Genomic DNA, 24,131 nt, shown 5'->3' on the forward strand with positions numbered 1-24,131 from the left:
CAGGGCAAGGTTTTATCCAAACAGATACTAATAAGCAAATTGAGTTGAGTCAATGAATGCAAATTATTAACGAGATCACCATTCCTAACAATATTATATTATAATATTATATTATGAGTTAGTCCACATACAGTCCTCAAATGAAAACTACTCATGCAAGTCTATACTGTTATGTTTAAAAAAATTTTAAAATTACAATAATATCATTTTAAAAATAATTTTTTTCTCTTTTATCCTTATTTATCAATGGAACTGCACATGCAGTCTCCCACTCAGGACTGCAAATAGAATTTCTCTTATATTATAAGCAGCAGAGCTTTTATATAACAAACTTGACTTCTAAACACTCACATAATTACAAAATACACATATAAAATTGCATAAACATAAAGTTAAAACTATTTTCCATTGTCAATGAGTTTCAAGTTTCAACAACGAATGGCTACATAGTTTCAACCGAAGTTCTCTAGATTTTAATACGAGCATACATACAAGGTGGAGACTTTCCTTCTCTGGGCCACAACAGAGATGCCAAATATTTTAATCTCAAAAACCTTCATTCAATGAGCTGGTGAGGAATGTTGCCGGCTGTGCGGTGTGCATGGACAGCACAGACACAATGCACAGACATTAAGCTCAAACAGCCGCTCGTGATAAGTGAATGCCTTCCTGAGCAAGTGTCGAGAGCAGGAAAGGAATCGCACACTGCCTGAACAGCAGGGGGAGTGCGTGCCTTGCACTGGCTGATGTTGAGAGTCATAAGCCCATCTTCATCATTCATTTCTTTCATAGGTTTCCACATTGGTGTCTTGTTCTTCACTCGGCCGTAGGCCAAAGAGTACATTGCTGTGTCTGTGATGTTCTGACAGTAGTACAGGCCATGAGATCTCAAATGAAGACATCTGTTTGCAAGAGCAATCACACTATCATCTGCAAAGTAAGAATACATCGGTCAAGATTTTATCATAATTACCTATATAAGAAAAAAAATGATTTTTGGGATCATAACAAGCCAAATGAACTTCCAAGGAGTTCATTGACCAAAAAAATTACTTCCAAAAAGTAAGTTAGACAAGGCTGTACCAGCCATTTGTTAAAGTTAGCACAGTATATTGCATATCCAATTTTAGGATTGGCTCCAGTTTTCTCCTCCCTTGTTTTAGGACAGTTAGGTCTCGTTTGATTACACAGTTCAGATAAGATAAGATGAGATGTTTCATTGAAAGTTAAATAAAATATTATTATAATATTATTTTTTAATATTATTTTTATTTTAGGATTTGAAAAAGTTGAATTATTTATTATATTTTGTGCGAGAGTTTAGGAAAGTTGTAATGATAATATGAGATGAGATGTTTTATGTATCCAAACCAAGCCTTAGATATTGAATTTGTCACATGCATCATTTTACTCATTAATGCTTTTGTTATCCAGATAAGTATGCTCTCATGATAGGACTTTATTATGGATTACTACCACATTTTCTATAGGGTCCTTTATCAGATTTAGTTTTTGATGCAACAAGTAGGGGGAAAACAACAATTCTTAATTGTTGGTACCAAAAATAAGTCATAGATAGTATTAAAAAAAGTGAATCCTTTGATTGAAGATAAAAAGTACGTAGCCAGCTTATAGTAAGGAACTTATAATTTCATAAACTTGTTACCCCTATATATAAAATACCTGTTATACGGATGAAGGCACACAAAATCAAGGGTTCTGAGATCAGGGCATCCATATGCTAAACACATTACTCCGACATCACTTACATTATCACACCATCCTAGATTTAAAGACTGTAACTGACTGCAGTAGCGTCCAATAGCCTGCACATAATTAAGAATATTCACAAAGTTATTTGACTTATTATGATGTAATTTGAAGAAACAAATTAGTATTTAGCAAGTCATTTATACCTGTAACGCAATGTCAGATGCAGCTTGGACGCATCCACAAAGATTTTAAAACCTTTAGATTTTGGCAAAAACCTGCCAGATACGCAAGAGCACTATCACTGAATGCAGAACATCCACTGATATTGAGTTTTGAAAGATTACGACACCCATGAGCCAGGGCAAACAGGGAGCGGTTGCTAAGCTTGAAGCTTTTGCTGAGGTCCAGGACCTGCAGATCATGACAGCAGTTTGCAATAGTTTGAACAGCATCATCCTCAAGCTGTGTTTTATCTTGGCGTAGTATCAGACTCTGCAATTTTCTGAACTTTGGAGCAAGAGATAGGACCAAGTTATTCATGTTCTTGTTGCACCTGAAAAATGAGTTAATGAAAGCTGGTAGGCAAGGTATTCCCAGGGAATCAGGATTCATATAATTCGTTAAAATTCCAGAAAAAAATGTAATGATAGCATCATTAAAAACTGTTGATATACTATACTACAGTATTGGAGATAAATTGCAACCTGACTGTAACGGAACACCACAAGCCACGGCAACAACTGATACGAAGGATTTTTCAAGTTACTGATACTTCGGGCCATCTGTTCGAAGCCTTTTCTTTTCCAGTTACAAATCTTCAAACTCGTGAGGAAGAAATTATATCCCAAAATTAATTTGGATCTCAAAAAAACAATCAAATGACGCAACTTGAATACATTCTTCACACACTGCCTTCCTCACACACCTCCACATCTGAACACAAACATGAAGGTCCACCAGAAGGCTGAGTCTAATTGATTCATTAACTCTAATAAGGAAAGTAAGAGCTAATAATTTCAGAAGACAATACTTACTACTCGTAATGCACATAAATCACCAGAAATAGTTCAAAAGAACAACAAGAAGAGAAAAAAAAAAAAAAAAAAGAGAGCCAACAACAGAGGTTTGCATGACCTACAATAACAAATAACAAAGCCAACTATATAATTAACGTTTCCACAAAGCCAACTTGTCAAAAAAAACATGACATTTTTAGTCCTTATCAATCACACATCGTTTTCCAACACCGTACCAGATCAATCGATAATTGCATCTTTAGCATATTGGAGCATACCATGCAATCTTCAACATCATCTCTGTTATTGAACCGAGGGAAGGCGCCAACTAAAGCTGAGAGCTAGTTTGTTATTTTTATTTGTTTATACTGATTACTGAGTTGTACATAAGGGCAACATTGTATTTTCATTTTATAGGTTGTTAGAATATTCTTTTTGTCAAGATAAGTCGAAATATTGTGTGAAAATAGCCAAAAGTATTCAGCCTTGTGGTTTCTCTCCAATATATAAACTGTACAAAGGATTCTATACATGGAAAGGATTCTATACATGGAAATAACGTTGTATATGCTAATTCTATCCCTATACAATCTGTCAATTATTAAGCTAATGATTCTGAAGAGTAAATCAAGGAAACAATATATGGAAACAAATATGGACAGCAAAGCTGTCCATTGACAGCCCCCCTCAAATTGATGCGGGTTGATCAACCAACATCAATTTGCTACTTAGGAAGCAATGTCGATGACGAGTAAGAGCCTTGGTAAAGATATCTGCAGTTTGTAGCTCAGTGGAAATGTGTGGAAGAGTGATAACACGAGCTTCAAAGGCTTCACGGATAGAGTGACAATCTACTTCAATATGCTTGGTGCGCTCATGATAGACAGGATTAGCCGTGATCTGAATAGCACTTGTATTATCGGCGTGTAAAGGTGTAGGATCAATCTCAGAGAAGTCTAATTCAGCAAGCAAACCTCGAAGCCAAATAATCTCGGAACAAGCAAGAGACATCGCTCGGTATTCAGATTCTGTAGAGGACTTAGAAACTCTGTCTTGCTTTTTACTCTTCCAAGAGATCAACGCATCACCTAAGAACACACACCAACCAGTGATGGAGCGACGTGTATCAGCACAACCAGCCCAATCAGCATCGCTATAAGCAGCAAGACGAGGAGAATTGCCTGCAGGAAAGAATAACCCACGGGCAGAAGTGCCCTGAACATAGCGTATAATCCTACGAACAGCAGCCAAATGAAGATGACGGGGAGTTTGAAGAAACTGGCTGACTTGCTGTACAGCAAAGGAAATATCTGGTCTAGTGATAGTGAGATAGACAAGGCTACCCACCAACTTCCGATATAAACTGGGATCGGTAAGTAAGTCACCCTCCTCTTTGCGAAGCTTGACATTTAATTCCATGGGAGTATCGACAGAGGGAGCTTCCTGTAGACCAGCTGTAGCCACCAAATCAGTAGCATACTTATGCTGATTGAGGGAAATACCAGAGGAACTACGATGTACCTCAAGACCAAGAAAATATGTGTGAGACCCAAGATCTTTCATATGAAAAGATTCTGAGAGATGAGTCTTGAGCTGGACAAGTAAAGCAGAATCGGAACCAGTAATCACAATATCATCAACATAAACCAAAAGGACAACAATACCCATGTCTGATTTTCGAAGAAACAATGAAGTGTCATACTTGCTCTGCTTGAAGGAAAATTGTAATAAAGTGGTTCGAAACTTATCAAACCAGGCCCTTGGAGCTTGTTTGAGACCATAAAGAGAGCGACGAAGTTTACATACATTGGAGGTCGGAGAGGGAAACAATCCCGGGGGCGGCTTCATATAAATACACTCTTTAAGGTCCCCATGAAGAAAAGCATTATTGACATCCATCTGATGTAGTGGCCAATCATGGGAAGCAGCAAGAGCTAGGACCGTACGAACAGTAGTCATCTTAGCCACAGGAGCAAAGGTCTCTTCATAATTGACACCATATTCTTGATTATTCCCAAGGGCAACAAGCCGAGCTTTATAACGATCCAAACTTCCATCAGAGCGAACATTGACTGAGTAAACCCATTTGCAACCCAGAGGAACTATAGTGGAAGGACAAGGTTCAATGTCCCAAGTATGATTGGCCTCTAGAGCGGCAATCTCTTCCTGCATAGCTTGTCGCCAACAGTCATGCTTGACAGCATGTGAGTAGCATGTGGGAATATCAAAATTGGACAATGCAGCAATAAGAGCGGAAATAGAATGGCCAGAAGAGAACCCATACCTATCTGGGGGTATAGACACTCGAGGAAAGCGACGTACCAAAGGCTCTGGAGGCGCTGCAACTAACTGATTCTGATGCATGTTAGGATCAGATAGCGGGTGAGCCACCGGAAGAGACTGTGGGCGGGAGCGTCTCGTATACACCATACCTGGTTTAAAGCGAGAACTGACTTGATGAAGATCTGAGAGTTGCTGCTCAAAAGAGGGGAGGACCACAGTGGAAGAAGAGGGCATAGAAGGCACAGGAAAGAAATATTGATTTTCAAAGAAAATAACATTCCTAGAAATGCGTGTGCGATGTAAAGTAGGATCATAGCAAACAAATCCCTTTTGACACACATTATATCCCAAGAATGCACATCTAACAGATTGAGCAGATAATTTATGTCGCTCATGAGGAGGTAAATGAACAAAACAGACACAATCAAAGATACGAAGATTATCGTAACTAGGTTGCTTAGCAAACAAACGAAAATAGGGAGATTCCATGTGTAAGACTTGGGAAGGTAAACGATTAATCAAGTGAGTAGCAGTTTTTAAAGCCTCGACCCAAAACATGGAGGGAACAGATGATTCTAACAAGAGAGTACGTACCACATCAAGAAGATGGCGATTTTTGCGTTCAGCTACTCCATTTTGTTGGGGAGTAGCGGGACAAGAACGTTGATGGATAATACCTTTAGAAGCCAAGAATACCTGAAACTCAGTAGACAAATATTCACCACCAGAGTCTGTGCGTAACGTCTTAATAGTCGCAGAAAATTGATTATCGACATACGCTAAAAACTCAGTGAAAGTAAGAAAAATCTCAGATTTAGAGCGAAGAAAATAAACCCAAGTGAATCTGCTATGATCATCAATAAAAGTCACATAGTATTTAAATTTTTCATGTGAACTAACTGGGGAAGGTCCCCAAACATCACTATGAATAAGATCAAAGCAATGAGACGCTCTACTAGAATGCAAAGGAAAGGGAAGTGTTTTGCTTTTACCAAGTTTACAAGAATCACACTCAAAAGATAAAGAAGAAGAACGTTCTTTATTACCAAGAAAACCAGAGTGCAATACATGAGATAAGATCTGAGTATTGGGATGGCCTAAACGACGATGCCATACCATACTCAAATCAGGAACATTATTACAAGCAAAAGATTTAATAGAGGACACTGAAGAAAATGTGGGAATAGGTAAAAATAGTGAAAACAAGCGCCCCACTTTAGGTCCCTTCGCGATCGGCTCCCCCGTGACCTGGTCCTGCACAACACAACCATCACCAGAAAAATTAACAACACAATTGTTATCAACTAATTGACCAACAGAAATAATATTCGTGGAAAGCTGAGGAGCAAGAAACACATCAGTAAATGTGGAAGAAGCATCTCCAACAGCATCTATAGGCAAAGAACTGCCATTGGCAGTCTGAATGGCAGATTGACCAGCATAGGGCCGAACATGACACAGGGTTGTGGAAGTATTCGTCATGTGATTAGAAGCGCCCGAGTCTATGTACCAAAGTTTAGTATTATTTTTACCTTGAAATCTCATCGCAGATAATGCCGAAATGAGCATTTGTTGCACCATTTCTGGTGTGCAGTAATTTGCTACAGGAGGTGCAAAATCAGAGAAAGCACCTGAGGAGGAGCCATGTGCTACAGGAGTTGCTGCAGGAGGAACAATAACAGAAGTCTGGAATGCTTGAGCTTGACGATTCTGTGGACGGATGCGACATTCTTTGATAATATGACCCTTTTTCTTGCAATAAGAACAATATTTCTTGGGACAGTTGGCAGCAATATGCCCATATTCCTTGCAACAGAAACATTGCAAATTTTTAGAAGTCATAGGTGATCCTCGTCCTTGGGCAGCATAAGCCACAGCTGCCATCCCAGAATTACCATGAGATTGCTCCAGAATAGCTTGAGTACTAAGACGTTCTTCACGAAGTAACTCACCAAAACAAATATCAAGAGAAGGAACAGGTGATCTATTCAGCAGAGAGGAGCAAATAGATTCATATTCCGGGCGTAGTTTCATAAGAAACTGATCACGCCGGCTAGTCTCATGAAGAGTCTGAATAGTCGAAAGAGCGGCAACAGGAACATCCGCTGTAACCAAATCAGTATATTCATGCCAAAGAGTTAGAAATGCTGAGTAGTAGTCTTGGATGGAAAGAGTACCATGTTGAAACATGGCAATCGCATGTTCTAACTGAAAGCGACGAGCATCATTAGCTTGATAATAAACCTTCTTCAAGTAATTCCACATGGATTGAGCGGAACGATGAGCCCGTAAGTTAGTAACAATATGTGGTTCCACCGAACCAAGAAGCCAAGACATAATCCGAGCATCAAGCACAGCCCATGAAGGAGAAGTCTTGAGATCATGGGATGTGTCGGGATTAGATGTTTGGGCGATATCTGTGCCATCAATATGACCCCAAAGATCTTTTCCCTTGAGGAAAAGCTCAAACTGAAATGCCCAAGTAGAATAATTGGTGCCCGTAAACTTGACACATACAGGTGCAGAGTCCATCGCAAATAAATGAAGCCAAGACAAAGCAAAAAACAGAAACAACAAGGGAAATCAACCGAGACCAAAAAAATATAGACCGAAAGTTTCTATAGTCTCCAGGAAACAAAATCAAGACAGAAACCGAAAGCCAAAGAACATAAAAAACTGACCAAGCCGCGACAAAAAAAAAATCCCACGTGAGAAGCTGCACCCAGGCGAAGTCGAGAACCCAAACGGGAATAACCAGAACAAGCCACAGCCACCCAGACGAAGCCGAAAGTCACAACAACGAGAATCCCAGAGCCGAAAATTGCCAGAGAGTTGCGATGGCAACTACGAAGACACAGAGACGCCGGAAACACTACCAGAGTGCTGCGCCGACAAGCAACTGACCACAGAAATGGCCGAAAGGCGTAGAGAAGACTGCGTCGACAGCCACCCAACAACAGAGAGTGCCGAAGCCACCAGACCCGAAACGGGATTGCCGAAAAATCAAAAAAAAAATTGACGACGACAAGAAACTAGGAACCGACTCTTGATACCATGTCAAGATAAGTCGAAATATTGTGTGAAAATAGCCAAAAGTATTCAGCCTTGTGGTTTCTCTCCAATATATAAACTATACAAAGGATTCTATACATGGAAAGGATTCTATACATGGAAATAACGTTGTATATGCTAATTCTATCCCTATACAATCTGTCAATTATTAAGCTAATGATTCTGAAGAGTAAATCAAGGAAACAATATATGGAAACAAATATGGACAGCAAAGCTGTCCATTGACACTTTTATGTACATATATACACGGGTCGATGTACAGAACGAGACACATAACAGAAAGAGATTTCTTCTTTTTCCTCTCCATTTTCTGGGTTTCACTGCTCTGCATTTCATTTCGTTACAAAGCTGGATATGCATACATGTATTACCTTAGGCTTAATTCTCATGCTAAATTCTCTCCCTGGACTGAAACTAAAGTCTCCACATAATTTATAACTTGTAAAGTATGTGGAATGTCCCCTTTAACGTGAAGATTCTTAATCTGTTTGCAATCAACGTTACAAGAGACTAATTCTCCATTGTCATCTACCAGAAGAAGTTGACCATTCTTCCCAAATCCCAATGGCCTGTCGACTCCTAAAAAGGGTCCAATCTTAAACTGCTTAGTCCATGACTCTTGAACGCCGTACTCACACATCACCCATATATCAAAGCTTTTTTCCGTTCCTTCCACCAGACGAACGATCAAAGCGATGGAATCTTTCAATACAACAATACTCTTCTCAATCTTCACATCCCAAATTAGACTGCCCAAATCAGGCAACGGCATCAATCGAAACACCTCCTTGCTCATGTCAAAGGCTAGGATGGATTTACACAACAGCCAATGATAAGCTCCTTGCAGGTACAGCTCGGAACAACGACTGTCGGGCCTGCCCCACAGACTAGTAGAAGCTTTCAAAACCGGGTCGATCTTTCTCTGGGAATTTGTCCTTAGGCTGTATACCTCTATCAGGAGAGGGTAGAGTGGGCTGTTAACCTCCCAGATGTACACCGTCCTTACCAGCTTGTAGTCATCAGCTTTGGGATCATAACCAAACCCCCAAGACCCTCGACATCGTAGTCTGCCTCTGGTGGACAAGATATAGGACGTGCAGGAAGGACCTTAAACTCTTTCATGGCTGGGTTTCAGAAGATGATGTTTCCATCAAAGTAGTCATCGTAGAGACAGACTATGCCATTGATGCATGCACCCAAAACGTACAAATTTTTCAAGTTCTCGTGCTTGGAAAACAGAAGATAACCTAGGTTGAGAGGCAAGTCAAGCACTTCATGATCATGACTATGATCTGGGATCAAGGAAAGCACCACATTTTTTCTGGTGATTTGGTCCTGCAGGCGCTTGACGAGGAGACATGCATTCGTACCGATTCGACGTGAACGATGGAGGTGATGAGAAACGAAAGTAGAGCTTTGGATGAGAGCGCACCAAGATTTGCTCACGCACATGAATCGTTTCAGAGATTTCACCAGAAGCCTGGAGAGAATGTCCTCCACCAGATACTCGGGTATATGAATATTGGACATTTCCATTTTCATTTCAGAATCCATGATGAATCGATCTCGCATGCAAATGTGTCTTTTATGCATTTATACATACATTTATATCACGTTATATTAGCTACATATTTTAAAATAAACTTTCAAATTTTATATTGTTTTGACTGAGTTTTCTTTGGAGAACTTGGCAAAATCATGCTTTGGTCTTTGAGAATTTGTCATTTTTTACTGAGTTTTCTTTGGCGAGCTTGGAAAAATAATTCTTTGGCTGTCCAAGAATTTATTAATTGCTTTTAGAATTTTTGTCAGAAGCGATATATGGCGTAGATTGTCAAAAAATTTCCTATATTAAATATTATATAATATAATAAAATGGCCCAATATAGCAAATTTAATGCAATCCTAATTACTAAGGCCAGATTCTCAAGCCCAATTATCGAACCCAGCTACTTGAGCCTGAGTCTCAAATTCTATCGTGAACTTTGAAATCCACTGAGCTAAACGGAAAAGAAAAAGAGTAGTGCTACAGGCACAAATCTGGGTCTGTCCGCGAACTCCATTAACGTGGCAAAATGCCACGTCACAATTATATTAAAAAAAAAAAAACAAAAACAAAAACAAAAATCGAAGAAGAATGAAGAAGCTGGAAAAGTGAAAACGCAGCCCATTTCATTTTCAAGCGGAAGGAGAAAACGGCAGGTGCGATTTGCAATTGGGCTCTATGTTAGTTGCTAGTGAAGGTCTGGTGTGATTCAAGCCAAAACAGATCAAGGTTTGGTTCCAGAACAGAAGGTACGGTTGGTTGGGTAGTTTTGTAGTTAAATTTTGATTATCCTAATGTTGGGCTCCTTGTTAGTTGCTAATGAAGGTTGAAAAAGCTCTTTGTGTCTCATTGTCCGAGTTTCATTGTTTGGAGTCAGATTTTTTTTTTTTTTTGTCCGAGTTCCAAGATAAATGGGAATTTTTTTTTTTTTGTTGCTAAATACATAAATTAGCTCCCCCATCATTTGTTGGTCCACATTTCTGTTTATCTTTTCTATGACTTTGGGACTATGGGATTGCTTCTTGGAAGGAAAAACGAAATTTGGTTCCATTTTTCTGCAGTTGGGTGGCATTTGTATGGTTATACATGTGTAATTTGTCCATTTTGGTGAAATGGGATGAGAATATAGCTTTTTAAAGTGTCCTGGTTTGGTTTTAAATTTTGGCATAAAATCTTAAGATGAAAAATGGAAAAGAAAGTTGAAATTTTCTTCTCCTAGTTTGTTTATTGGTTTGTTGTTGTAATGGAGGATGTTGACTATAGAGGAACATTTGAAGAAAATTAAAACTAAGGCTGCGAAAAAGAAAACAGATAAGAGAAAAAGCAGACTGGTGAGAGCATAGATATTGTCATTATTACCTGATGTTCATCTTTGAGTATTTGGTAATATACTATATTTCCTCCTCCAGCATCCTGACCAATCATTGCTCGGCAGCCACCTGGGAACGATTTTCTTGGCACCAGATGGGATTTTGACCCTGTTAGAACGTAGAAACAAGACAGGCTTATGACCTCAGGCTCCTGGCTTAAGATTGTGAAATATCAAAAAGTTTTTTCTTAATATGTAATTGTATTTTATTGCATGGGATATTAAATACATAAAGCTTTGGTGCCATCCAAAAAATTGTAATGTATGTACCAAAGGTTTTGTCAGAGTAATCAACCTTGGACTACAAAAAGAATATCTTCACGCACCGAGTATGCAAAGTTACCAGGATATAAAATGCATGCACGTTAATAGCTACTAGAGAAGTATCGCAATGTTTATGCTGCAATAAAAAAACTCATCAGAATTTGAGAAAAAAAAATATATTGAAGTCAAAGAACCCAAGATATAAAATAAAGACTTTGTCACCTCGTAGTGAATAAGATTCAGGATGTGATCTGGTCGAGCTTCAACAGTTCCTTTCCCTAACCAATAAGCATGCGCACCTCTATCTGCTTTGTGTTCATAGTTAAGTCTAATTATGGGTAGAACAGAGCATTGAAGTTTCTCCTACAAACCTAAATGAAATTCTCACAATTCAAGTATAAAAAAGGATATGTAAAGTCCTGCCAATCTAAAAACACAACCACCATATTCTAGCACTATTTTTTCCACTTTTAGAAGGACATCTATCCTAGGGCTCCTCCCAATAGGTACTACTGGATCTCCTGCACAAGAAGAATATTGACCATTAGAACATGACAACACTCTATATGCAACAAGTTTGTAAACCACCAAGGTCACAGAAGGCAACACTGGCAATGCATTTAATACATCGCATAAGAAGGCAGACCATAGGTTCCTAGAGGGCAAGCCCATAAGTCGATGCAGAAAACAAAAACAACTTTCTATATTATCACAACAGAAAAATGCGTTGTGTTAGATGTAATACCTCATCACACTGTCCATTGTCATTGCAATCATATGGTGCAGAGCTTGATGTAAATATGAAAGAACCTTCACCATTCCAGTTTAATGTAGCCAGCCTGCTTAGTACACGGCCCAAACCCACAAGGCAAAACTTAGATGAGTACATGGTAGGATAAATTACAGAAATCAATTTTAACTTCTCCTGAAAATTATACATTTTTCCAGCAACCAAATGGACCCAGTCCCACAGCACCCCTAAAAGGTTTCCATAGACCACAAGTGTTGGCTTAGTACAAAGATTCCCTTTGATTGTGGAAGATGAATAGCTAATGCACAAACACAACCAATCCATTCACTGTATGAAGGATATATGAACATCTAATCAAATAGAATTTTTGATAGTCAGGCATAGTTTAAAAGAGTATGGAAAGAATTACAAAGCGGAAATAATGATTGAATCAACTCTTTGGCTAAGTAGAGATACATCGAGCCAATAGACAGTTCCCACGCTTTGACAATAGACATTTTATCACAGGTATCATTAAGGAAATTCAAGTTGTGCAAACTAATGGAAAGAATAATTGTAGCCTATGTTGGTAGTGCTTTGACAAGGATTAAACGTCTACAGAGATGCTACGTATCCAAGCTGCAGGCAGTAGCCGAACTCCTCCATCCACTTGCAGAAGCCAGAGTAGCCGAGCACAGATTCTCATTCATTGCATCATAAAATGCTGAGAACTTCAGTGCCCTCTCCGTTTTTTTCTTTGTTTTTTTTCTGATGAGTATCCTATTATCACTCTTGATGTTCCCACTTGAACTTGCCTTGGGGCAGCCTAGTGAGTCAAAGGCCAATGCTGTAATTCTGCGATCTGAAAGGTAGAAACAAGTTCGAAATAACTTTCTAAACATCAACATGGTAATAGGAGCATAAACTAAAAGAGAAAAATACACACACCCACACACTCTCACTCAGAAGTAGTAATTAGTGACTTGCATGAGATCTCAATGGCAACGGCCTCCAAAGGGCATGCTCGATATTTTTTAGAAAAGGGGGCTGACATAGAATGACCTATAGGCTCCATCACATGCAATTATCTCCCCCCGGTCATCCATATGACTGAAAAGTAATCAAAATGTCACCCCGGTAATTGCTTATCATAAAAAATGTCACCAGTAATCTGCACAAGAACAACAACCATCTTGAAAATGATGAAAGCGGTTGGCATCTCTAACTATTATCACCCTGTTTGTGACCTTTGAAATTAGTTTGGCAGCACTATGGCAATCATCACACATTCTAAGGTTCTTAATTACACGTATCGATGCTTCTGAAGGTGTTTTCATGAGGCCATATGCTATGGCCAGCTTCTCACTGTGATAACTGAGATAATTTTCTTTCTGTTCATCCTCCACATCATGCAGTACTGCAGCAATATTTGGCACATACCCTAATGGTTTAATCTTGGCCAGCAACTCCCCCACCTTTTCATATATCTGACTAGACTCTGGGTGTTTGTTGTCTTCTGAAACAAAGACATGGGTAATGTTCCTTATCTCTAACCAGCTCACCCCTGGTTCTTTCTTGATGTTTCTTTCTCTCATCAATTTCCAAATCTTCACAACCCCATCCCATCTACTTTCCTTGGCATACATATTTGATAGCAATATATATGTTCCCACATCATGAGGGTCCATCAGCATTACAGATTCTGCAATTCGCTTCCCTAAACCATAATTTCTAAGGACATGACAAGCATTAACTAAAGTGCGCCATGCAATGACATCCCATTTTACTGGTGTGGATCTCATAAAATTCTCGGCTTCATCAAGTAGTCCAGCTCTGCTCAGAAGCCCAACAATACAGGTATAGTGCTCCAGTCCAGGTTCGATGCCCATTTTTCTCATTAGGTGATTCAAATAGTATAATCCTTCTTGCACAAGACCCAAATGAGCACAGGCAGATAGAACCCCAATAAAAGTTACATAGTTAGGACTCACTACTGAAGTCAACATGTCTTGAAACAAATCTAGAGCTTCTTTACCAAGCCCATGGTGGGAATACCCAGATATCATTGCATTCCAGGTAACAGAGTCCCGAAAAATCAAATCTGAGAACACTTTATTTGCTCCTTTGATGTTGCCACTCTTAGAATACATAATAATCAAAGCATTCCCGACAATAGTATGGCCCTTGAAACCTGATTTCTTGATACGTGCATGCAACAGATCTCCAAGTCTAAGTGCAGATAAACTAGCGCTGGAGTTCAGCAAAACAGCAAAAGTATATTCATTTGGCATAAAATCTTCAACTTCCATTACTGAAAATAGATTGAGTGCTTCCTCAAAGCAGCCATTTTGGAAATAAGCAGCCATGAGTGCTGTCCACGAGACCACATTCCGATCTTGCAAACAGTCAAAAACTTTCCGTGCATTCAGAATGTTACCACACTTCCCATACATATCAACAATTGCGCTGCTAACAAAGACATCACAATCAAGATCACTCTTCAACATCTGACCATGAACTTGCTTACCTAAATTCAAATCTTTGAGACGAGCACTAAGGCCAAAAAGTGAAATATAAGTAACATTGTCCCAGGCCTTATATTCACTTGCCATCCTAGCCGTAGCTTCTAAAGCTTCCTTCAGATACCCAAGTTCTACAAGTCCATTAATGACTGAATTGTAAGAAACGACATCATACCCAGGCAATGTATTCAAAACCCAAATTGCACCTTCCACATCTGAGCACCTCGAATACATGTGAATGAGTGCATTCTTCACATATTGGTGAAATTCCAATCCAGACTTCAGCACGTAGCCATGACATTGCTTGCCCTCTTCAATCCTCCCACTAACAGAACAAGAGGCTAGAGCAATAGCAAATATGTATTCATTGGGACGCAAATTGTCCACAGAAAACATCTGCTTAAACAGCACAAGAACTTCCAAAGCCAAGCCATTGTGTAAGTACCCCGCCATCAGTGCACTCCATGAAACTATGTTTCGTTCACTCATTTGATCAAACAGTTGTCGGGCAATAGATATATCACCACATTTTGCGTAGAAATTAATGAGTGAGTTGGCGTGAAATACGTCTTGGGTTTTGGAGGCCTGAGTGCTTGTGATCAAGTGGGCATGGACTAATTTTCCTATTCTTAAGTTTTTAGTCTCAGCTGATTTTTTCAAGAGCTTAATAGGATCAGCAAAGGGAGAGGAGGATCCACGATTGGGTTTGAATAGAAATGGCACGTAACTGAGAAGCGCGCGAGGGTTCCTTGGCGGTCTTGGAGTGGGCATCGCCATTGACCTTGATATTGCAAAGCTTAAACTCTACTACTATAATTTATAGAAGAACCAGGGCATGTAACTCCTCATGCTCATGGTACACGTGTTGAGAAAAGCCCTGCAAAGCCTTTTGACAAACAACCTTCAACTGCACATGGAGACTTGGAAGAACACAATGGACTGTTATGTCTAACAATTTCCATGCAATCAACTGCACATGGAGACTTGGAAGAACACAATGGACTGATTCTCTTGAAACTCAAAACAGGATCCTGGTCTGTTGAATGAGGGTAGCCGATAGTTGAGGGCTCCAATTCATCTTGTTGAACGTCCTCAGGTAATTTCCTCTTCAAACCAGGAAAATCTTTCAATCCTGTGACAAAACCACCGAGTTATGGGACCACAAATATATTTTATCCCATACAATCCTGAAACTCTCCTTCAGAGGACAATTGCGGTCAACTACTACTTTGCAATTGATTGAACATACCAGGAAGAGGGTCATCGAGTTAGGAAGACTGGGATTCTAAATCACCACAGTTACAGAAGAAGTTAGTGTTATCATTAGATCCCGAGACCCTGCAAGGCAAAAAAGACGAGGTTACTACCTGATTAATCTCAACCGTTTCAAATTACCATAATCTAGCTATGTAATAAGGAATTACCATAAGCTAGCATTACAGCTGATTTTATAATGCTGAAATTTCTTGTGCATCAAATCTGTATAAATAGAAAAGCATGGCAAACTTCCGACATTAGACTTTAATTACCTCAACAAAGTCACACCATTGATTAAGCAGTCGAAATCTCCCAGCCGAGACTAACCTCCATGCAGTAACTGCCTTGCTTACAGCTGTAAACCATTCACCCCCCAAAAAAAGGTTAAAAAAAGGAGAAACCTCATAACAAAAATCTGCGATGCATATCTCCTGTATGATATTGAACTTATTTCAATAGATATCCAGTAAGAATATTATAGGAAATTGTGGAAAAGTGTCAAAAACTTACTGATGTTCTTTTGACCATTTTCACGGCACATGAAGAAAACAAAATCATAGAAGCGGGAGAACTCAGAAAAATCTACCTATATAAAACAAGAAAAAAAAGGGCGAGGTAGAATCACAACATGCAAATCACAAAGAGTAATGTTACATACAATTGTGGAATGCGCAAACGTCGTACAGTCGCTTTGAAAAAGAGTGGGGTCCACTCATAAAAAATTATTTTTTTTTCATGTGGATCCCATATTTATTTACTTTTTTCAAAGCGACTGCAAGGCGTTTGCACATTCGCGACTGCAAGTATCATTTCTCAATCACAAAACTACAATACACATCCCACATACCAATAGTAAAAAAATCTAAAAGCACTTCATATGAGATGCCACTGCATATTTTATTTTACAAGAAAACGATTGCTCCTTGCAGGTACAATTAACCGCCAATGATAAGCTCCTTGCAGGTACAGCATGGAACAACGACTGTTGGGCCTGCCCCGCGGACTCAGAGAAGCTTTCAAAACCGGGCAAATTTTTCTTCAGGAATTTGTCCTTAGGATGTATACCTCTATCAGGAGAGGGTAGAGTGGGCCGTTAACCTCCCAGATGTACACGGTCCTTACCAGCTTGTAGTCATCAGCTTTGGGATCATAACCAAACCCAAGACCCTCAACATCGTATAGTCTGCCTCTGGTGGACAAGATATAGGACGTGTAGGAAGGACCTTAAACTCTCTCTTGGCTGGGTTCCAGAAAATGATGTTTCCATCAAAGCGGTCATCATAGAGACAGGCTATGCCATTGATGCATGCACCCAAAAGGTACAAATTTTTCAAGTTCTCGTGCTTGGAAAACGAAAGATAACCCAGGTTGAGAGGCAAGTCAAGCACTTCATGATCATGACTGTGATCTGGGATCAACGAAAGCACCACATTTTTTCTGGTGATTTGGTCCTGCAGGCGCTTGACGAGGAGACATGCATTCGTACCGGTTCGATGTGAAAGATGGAGGTGATGAGAAACGAAAGTAGAGCTTTGGATGAGAGCGCACCAAGATTTGCTCACGCACATGAATCGTTTTAGAGATTTCACCAGAAGCCTGGAGAGAATGTCCTCCACCAAAATACTCGGGTATATGAATATTGGACATTTCCATTTACATTTCAGAATCCATGCATGATGAATCGGTCTCGCATGCAAATGTGTCTTTTATGCATTTATACATGCATTTATATCAAGTTATATTAGCTACATATATTAAAATGAACTTTCAAATTTTATATTGTTTTGACTGATCAGTTTTCTTTGGAGAACTTGGCAAAATCATGCTTTGGTCTTTGAGAATTTGTCATTTTTGACTGAGTTTTCTTTGGCGAGCTTGGAAAAATAATGCTTTGGTTGTCCAAGAATTTATTAATCGCTTTCAGAATTTTTGTCAGAAGCGATATATGGCGTAGATTTTGTCAAAAGAATTCCTATATTAAATATTATATAATATAATATAATATAGCAAATTTAATGCAATCCTAATTACTAAGGCCAGATTCTCAAGCCCAATTATCAAACCCAACTACTCGAGCCCGAGTCCCAAATTCTATCGTGAAAACCTTTGAAATCCACCGACCTAAACGGAAAAGAAAAACAATTCTTCTAGATACAAACGGGTTGGTGGACGGATTGGCGGACGAAGCTCACGTGGAACTGCTGTTGTCAGAGTTGTTTAAAAAAAATAAAAAGAAAGAAAAAAAACGAAGAGAAGAAGACTTCCCCTTCGTCCGTCCCCCCTCCGAACAAGAAGACTTCCCCTTCATTTGTCTCCCCTCCTCCAAATCCCCTATTAGCACCCCCAAGATTCGCTGGTGGTGCTCTCTCGTTCCTCCCTCTACTGCAGCTTGGCCAGTCTCCTCCGCGCGCGACCCACATTCGAGATTTTGTCGGGGACCACAGTCTTTGTCGTCATAAGCAAAACACTTGAGAAGTACCACATTACAAAGGTTAATTTAATGAACCTACAGATACCCCTTTTGTACATCATAAGCAAAACATTTGAGAAGTAACATTATAGTTGATACATTCAAAAATGATCTACTCCATACACTTGAGGAACAACCAAGTACCATTATCGTCATGAGGTGGATGAACATTTGCTTTCCCAGAATATTCCTGTGTGGCTTAATCCAGCACAGACTGCACCAAGTGAAGATCATCTTCATGGCAACGCAGCAAAACAGTAGGCTCTTTCAGCCTAAGCAAACTCTGATCAAATGCTGAGGTGGACCGAGCATAACAACTACTCGAATGACGATACATCAAACAGCTTCCAAAAAGTCAGGACCTAAATGGAGGAACAACCAAAACTCCTCTAACAATCTAAACTAACCAAAACTCTGGTAAACCAATAGCTTATTGGCAGCTTCCTAAAAAATGGTCATATCTTCCTTTTTTTTTTATAGGTAATAAGTAATTCATTGATAGAAAGATAGGCATAGCCCAAGTACACTAGGAGTATACAAAGACATACACCTATTTAGGAACTAGAAACAGTTAAAAGGTAATCATGGAAGCTGGAACCATTGAAATCTATAGCAATGGTTCACAGAAACAAAGTCTTCCAGAAAAAAACTACGAAACTCTTCCAATGAACGTTCATGATCCTCAAAAAGTCGCTCATTTCGTTCACTCCAAATACACCAAAAAATACAAACAGGGACCATCTTCCATACGGCTGCAATCTGTGATGTCCCAGTGATCCCTCTCCAACATGCTAGAAGATCAACCACCCTGTCTGGCATTACCCAATGCGACTCCCAGTTTGCTGAAAAAATAATTCCAAATACCTCTAGCAAACTCACAATATAAAAGTAGATGGTCCGCCGTTTCAACACTAATTCTACACAAACAGCACCAATCTGTGATGATGAAACCACGTCTTCTAAGGTTATCAATGGTCAAAATCTTCCCTAAAGCTGTTGTCCATACAAAGAATGCTGCCTTGGTTGATGCTTTGCTCCTCCATATGTTCTTCCAAGGGAAATAATGCCTTTGTTGCATGGTAATAGTCATAGAAAGAACTTACCGTGAATTTTCCTCTCCGAGCAAGTCTCCATACCATGGCATCTTCATTTGTGGCTGCAATAGCAGTATTATACAGCAAATTGAAAAATTCCACCAGGATATTCACTTCCCAATCATGAGCCTCCCGAGTAAGATTAATGTTCCACTCTTGGGAACTTTGATGAAGTATCTGCAGATCGGCCACCATGGCTTCCTTATCCCTTGCAATGCTAAAAATTGTTGGATAAGCATCCTTCAAAGCCGTGTCACCCACCCACACATCCCTCCAAAAGCTAATCCTACTACCATCCCCCAAGCACAATCGAGTATTACTAGCAAAAGAGCACCAAACTTTACATATATACTTTCATAACCCCACTCCATATGTCCCCCGGCCCTCTTTAGAACACCAACCCCCCCGTTCACTCCCATACTTCGTGTCAATCACCCTTTCCATAAAGCTTCCCCCTCATAATTATAACGCCACAACCATTTACCTAATAATGCCTTGTTAAAAGCCTTCACATTTCGAACCCCCAGCCCACCATCCCTCAAAGGAGAGCAAACCTTGTCCCATCCCACTACGTGAAACTTAAACTCATCTCCTATGCCACTCCATAAAAAATCACGTTAAAGCTTCTCTATTCTTGTTGCAATGCTAGCGGGAAGAGGAAATAAAGATAAGTAGTACGTAGAAAGGTTGCTCATCTCCTATGCCACTCCATTACAGATCACTATGTCATCTCTAGTGGCCCCAATCCTAATTCTCTTTTACCTTCCCTTGTCCATATAGTGCTTCAAACTTGAATCAAATCACTTCTTATTGTGCATCCAATGATCTATGCTGCGCATCCTCATCATAACTGCAACATTGAGCTACTGCCTTCAGCATATAGAAGATTAAAGAAAAGATTCCTTTTTGCAGCTCCAAACAAGTATGGATCGTTTTAAGCACCCCAAACAACCATTCAGCTGAACAAACCATTCAACGATTCTAATCAACATCAAAATAATGCATTTATTAGTGAAGATAACAAGTAAATAACTATCAAGTTGAAACTTCAACTTACAACTAGATGCATGTATATTTTATTTTCAAGTCACTTCACAAATGAGTGCTTACTGAAGGTATATATGACAGAAAACCAAATGAGTGCTTATATTTTATTTTATAACTTGGTGGATTAATTCATAAAGGGGCTTCTAATTAATGGGCGTGAAAATGGACAGGGCATTGACTGACCCTAGCGTTTGGGTCTTGGTACATAGTTGGTATCAAAGTCCATGCTTCCAAAACAAGAAAAGCAAACTAAAAGCATTGATTCAATGAAGCGGTTGACTTTGAGTATGTATATGCATGAATGCACTCATCAGAGGTAGGTTCAGAAAGATGCCCCTGGAAAGTTAGAAAAGCACCTTGCCAATGAAAGCTGCTTAGCCTCCTAGTCTTGCTATCCCAACAGCAATTTTAGCATATGCTCCAGCAGCAGCTTTCTTAAATAAAAGCAGCAGCAATTCAGATTTCAACCTCCAAAGTGAGATTAATACAACAATTTGGCCCCGTAAAGTAGTTTCTCTCATATTCCCAAAAAATAACAAAATCAAACTTCGATCTTTTTAGAAGAAGCTGCCTAATCAAAACTTGAATCATTTTTGTGAGAAAGACCAAAGCTTTCGGTTTCTATACTTCCACAGTGTTTTCTCAGCAACCAAACACCTTTTTTTAAAAAATCTGTCAATATCAATGGTATCCTCGGAACCAATTAGTGGGTGGTCAAAGAAAGAAAAATGAGAAATCTGTGAAAAAGAAAAATACCAGAGGAGAGACTGCAACGAGCAACGTTGTTGTAGAGAGAGTGGTTGATTGTAGGATGGACAAGATTGAGATGGAGGTTGAGTTTGTTGAAGAAGCTGGATGAAGCATGGCGAAGAGCCCTGGGTTAAAAAAAAAAAAACTCTGTCGTTTCGGTCTCTTTCAGCAAAGCACTTCAAATTTCGTCTCCCCCGTCTCACCATGCGCACCGTTTCATTAAATCACATTCCATGTCAACTTCGGTGCGCAAAATCGTCTGAAAGAAAGTTTTACATATCTTTTCCCTTATTTTATTAGTACGTAAAATCGCATATAATTAGATTTTTCATTTCATTAAAACTAATAAACTCCTGCTACTCTTTGAACCTCAATAAAAAACTTGATCAAAGAAAATTTTTTTTTTTTTTCAGATTCCGTCACCTTTATAAAATTACATTAAAAAAATTATTCTATGAGTACCGCTAAATACAAACTTTAAATAGATAAGCATCCTATAAATTTTTTATAAAACAATGGATCTCATTAATAAAAAAATAATTTTTTTTACACTTTTTTAAGATAGGATTCATTTTTTTACAAAGACTTACATGAAACTTATCTATTTGAAACTTATACAAATCATTTTTCAATTAAGAATATAATTATTTAGATGGAAGATTTTTTAAAAAAAAAAGAGTTTTATTACGTACAAGTAAGTTTGCGTATTAATATGCGTACTAATGTTGTTGTATTCATATTCTAAATTTAAATTAGTATTATTTTTAATAAAATTTACTTTCTGATCAATCATATTTAATAAGTGCGTCTGTGCGTGTATTAATACGCAGAATTGTTTATAATTAAATTTTTTTTTTAAAAAAAAATTATAATTAAGAATTTAAGATGGAGTTTTTAGAGAACTCTTCTCAATTTTAGCAAAAAGGTACCCATGGGGTATGAATTTGACCCACGGTCTCTATTCTCTACGCATGGTGGGTAGGCAGTAATAGCCGAAGAAAAAGACGCGAGCTTTCCTACAAAAAGGCTTTGGACTTACCTCTCGTCTCCCTGTCCTATATTCTCACTGTTCCCAAAGGCTTTAATTACTTCAAGTATGGCAAATTCACCACCCAACTGCTCAGTTTCAAGTCGGGTACATCATATTGCACTGCTTCTTCTTCTTCTTCTTTTCTGAATATATTGAACTTCTTCATTTTCTGGGCTCATGATCTGTAACAATCATTCAATGGTATGGATCATCTCTGGCTTCAAATACTGCTCGGGTTTCTGCCTTCAGATAGATATTCCGCGTCATTCGTTGCATAAGAATGAGAATGAGATAGCTTATTATTTGTCGAATACGTTTTACTTTTCAGAAAAAAAAAAAAATTTGTACACATCTATCGCATCCTTGAGTTGAATCTCAACTTCAATTACTTGAAGTTGGATTTCAAAAGTAGTTCCAAGTCCCTTTCTTCTTCTTTTCGGCACTGCCATTTGCACGTTCTTTAATGGTGTGCTGTTAATGGAAACATGCTTTAGGGAGCTGTGAATATTCTTCGTTCCGAGTGTGGAAACAAGAGAACCCCCCAAACAAATTCAAACTGCCAATTAATTAATGAAGATTCTTTCTTACAATTTTAGCAGTTGACCAATCTCTCAAGCATGTGCTCTGCCTTAATCTACCCATTTAAAAATAAAGAAATAAATAAACAAAAGAGGGAGAGAAATCTCAAACATTGTATTTATGATACCCTCCCCCAGCATATCTGCCTCTGATATGATATCAGATAACTATACTAAAAAAGAAAGGTTCCTGTTGCGTAGTCGAATTTTTAATAGCACCTTACACTAACCTATATATGTTCATCTTATCCACAGGGTTGATGCAGCATCAAATGTGATTATATTTGGAGAAGAAAAGCAAAGAATATCATATGCCTTCCCCTGGCCCTTTTCATTACAATTGTTGAGGAGTAGAGTGCTTAGCTTCTGGTGTGAAATCTGATTAACCCTTTATCTTGCTTGTCATGTGGAAATATGTGCCGCCAAGTACAAACTGAATGCCTTGTCAAGCAACTAAGCATTTCCTTTTTTTTTTTCTTTTTTTTTTTTCCCTTTCTTTCTTCTTCTTCTTCCTTTTTTTTCTTCTGGTTCTGACATAAGAACAAAATTTCCTGCATAGCAATGCCGTTTGTGTAAAAACGTGTGTAGAGCAATTACTCCTGTAACAGCGTCTGTTACAAACTGCTACATCCATAAATGAATTATATAAAAAAGTCATACAAATTGACGTAATTTTATCTAATCTATTAGATCTATTTTATAATAAGAATAAATTTACAATCTGATAAATCACATTAAATCACGTCAATTTGTGAGATTGATTTTGTATAAATACTTTGTGATTAGATTGAGATTGATTCAAAGGTCTTTCGTAAATTTCCAAGGTCTTTAAATTAAACCTCCTCCCTATGCATCGGGATCAGATCATCAGACCCTTGTAACTGTAATTGATGAAGCGAAGCTTACATATCCCAATTGGAAATGCAGTAAATACTATTATTTTTGTACTTTTTTGAGATTAAAGAAATAGCAATGCTTTGTTTAGTTAATGAAACTCCACTATGTTCCTGCAAATAATAACCCATTTTTTCTATAGTATGGAACAAATAACAATGTGTGTCTGACTGTCTGTTTCAGTGTCTGTTGCTTTGTCGAAGTGTGCCAATAACTCACATTGGATCCTCCACAGAAGGAGATCAACACAGTTGGATACTTTTACTTGTCAGATGAAAATTACAAACGTCCCCTTCAAAAGCTAATCAAACCAAGGAGCTGAGACCGTTTCCCAGTCCTCCATCTGCATTGTTCTCCTCCAAATCTCACTGGCTTCTTTCTTTTCTCTTGGAATGAGTGCTCAGAATCCTAACTCCCTTTTCCTAACTTCATTCATTAACTCCCACCTAAATTTTTCTCTCATCCTTTAATCCTAACTCGCTGATGCAGGAAGCCA

At 38.6% G+C, this 24,131-nt stretch overlaps 2 protein-coding genes and 1 pseudogene across 3 annotated transcripts; all 3 read right to left on the reverse strand.

Moving 5' to 3' along the window:
* Positions 1-337: 337 nt before the first annotated feature.
* Positions 338-11,648, reverse strand: LOC109020960 (annotated as a pseudogene).
* Positions 5,749-7,359, reverse strand: LOC118349578. The gene is made up of 2 exons (XM_035694775.1): positions 6,545-7,359; positions 5,749-6,266 (listed from the first exon to the last, which is right to left on the reverse strand). The coding sequence occupies exons 1-2, from the start codon at positions 7,347-7,349 to the stop codon at positions 6,229-6,231; spliced, it is 843 nt and encodes a 280-aa protein (XP_035550668.1). The 5' UTR covers positions 7,350-7,359; the 3' UTR covers positions 5,749-6,228.
* Positions 11,649-12,254: 606 nt separating the features above from the next.
* LOC109010977 (pentatricopeptide repeat-containing protein At5g39680-like) lies at positions 12,255-21,279 on the reverse strand. 2 transcript variants are annotated; one of them, XM_035694772.1, is made up of 7 exons: positions 21,140-21,279; positions 20,740-20,817; positions 16,283-16,358; positions 16,045-16,127; positions 15,765-15,853; positions 12,981-15,647; positions 12,255-12,855 (listed from the first exon to the last, which is right to left on the reverse strand). In XM_035694772.1, exon 6 carries the CDS (start codon positions 15,290-15,292, stop codon positions 13,154-13,156), a length of 2,139 nt encoding a protein of 712 aa, XP_035550665.1. In that variant the 5' UTR covers positions 15,293-15,647; positions 15,765-15,853; positions 16,045-16,127; positions 16,283-16,358; positions 20,740-20,817; positions 21,140-21,279; the 3' UTR covers positions 12,255-12,855; positions 12,981-13,153. The 2 variants fall into 2 exon arrangements, with proteins under 2 accessions (XP_035550665.1, XP_035550666.1); XM_035694773.1 differs by lacking the exons at positions 15,765-15,853; positions 16,045-16,127; positions 16,283-16,358; positions 20,740-20,817; positions 21,140-21,279 and having other exon boundaries at positions 12,942-15,647.
* Between the last annotated feature and the right edge of the window lie 2,852 nt (positions 21,280-24,131).

The sequence above is a fragment of the Juglans regia genome, chromosome 10 (genome assembly GCF_001411555.2).
Source record: "Juglans regia cultivar Chandler chromosome 10, Walnut 2.0, whole genome shotgun sequence".
Taxonomy (NCBI): domain Eukaryota; kingdom Viridiplantae; phylum Streptophyta; class Magnoliopsida; order Fagales; family Juglandaceae; genus Juglans; species Juglans regia.

Coding starts and splice junctions, on each gene's coding strand:
- LOC109010977 (XM_035694772.1), bottom strand. CDS start 15,292: ATGGCGATGCCCACTCCAAGACCGCCAAGGAACCCTCGCGCGCTTCTC.
- LOC118349578 (XM_035694775.1), bottom strand. CDS start 7,349: ATGTCTTGGCTTCTTGGTTCGGTGGAACCACATATTGTTACTAACTTA. Junction 6,267..6,544: donor ATCTGCGATGAGATTTCAAG/GTAAAAATAATA, acceptor TGTGTTGTGCAG/GACCAGGTCACGGGGGAGCC.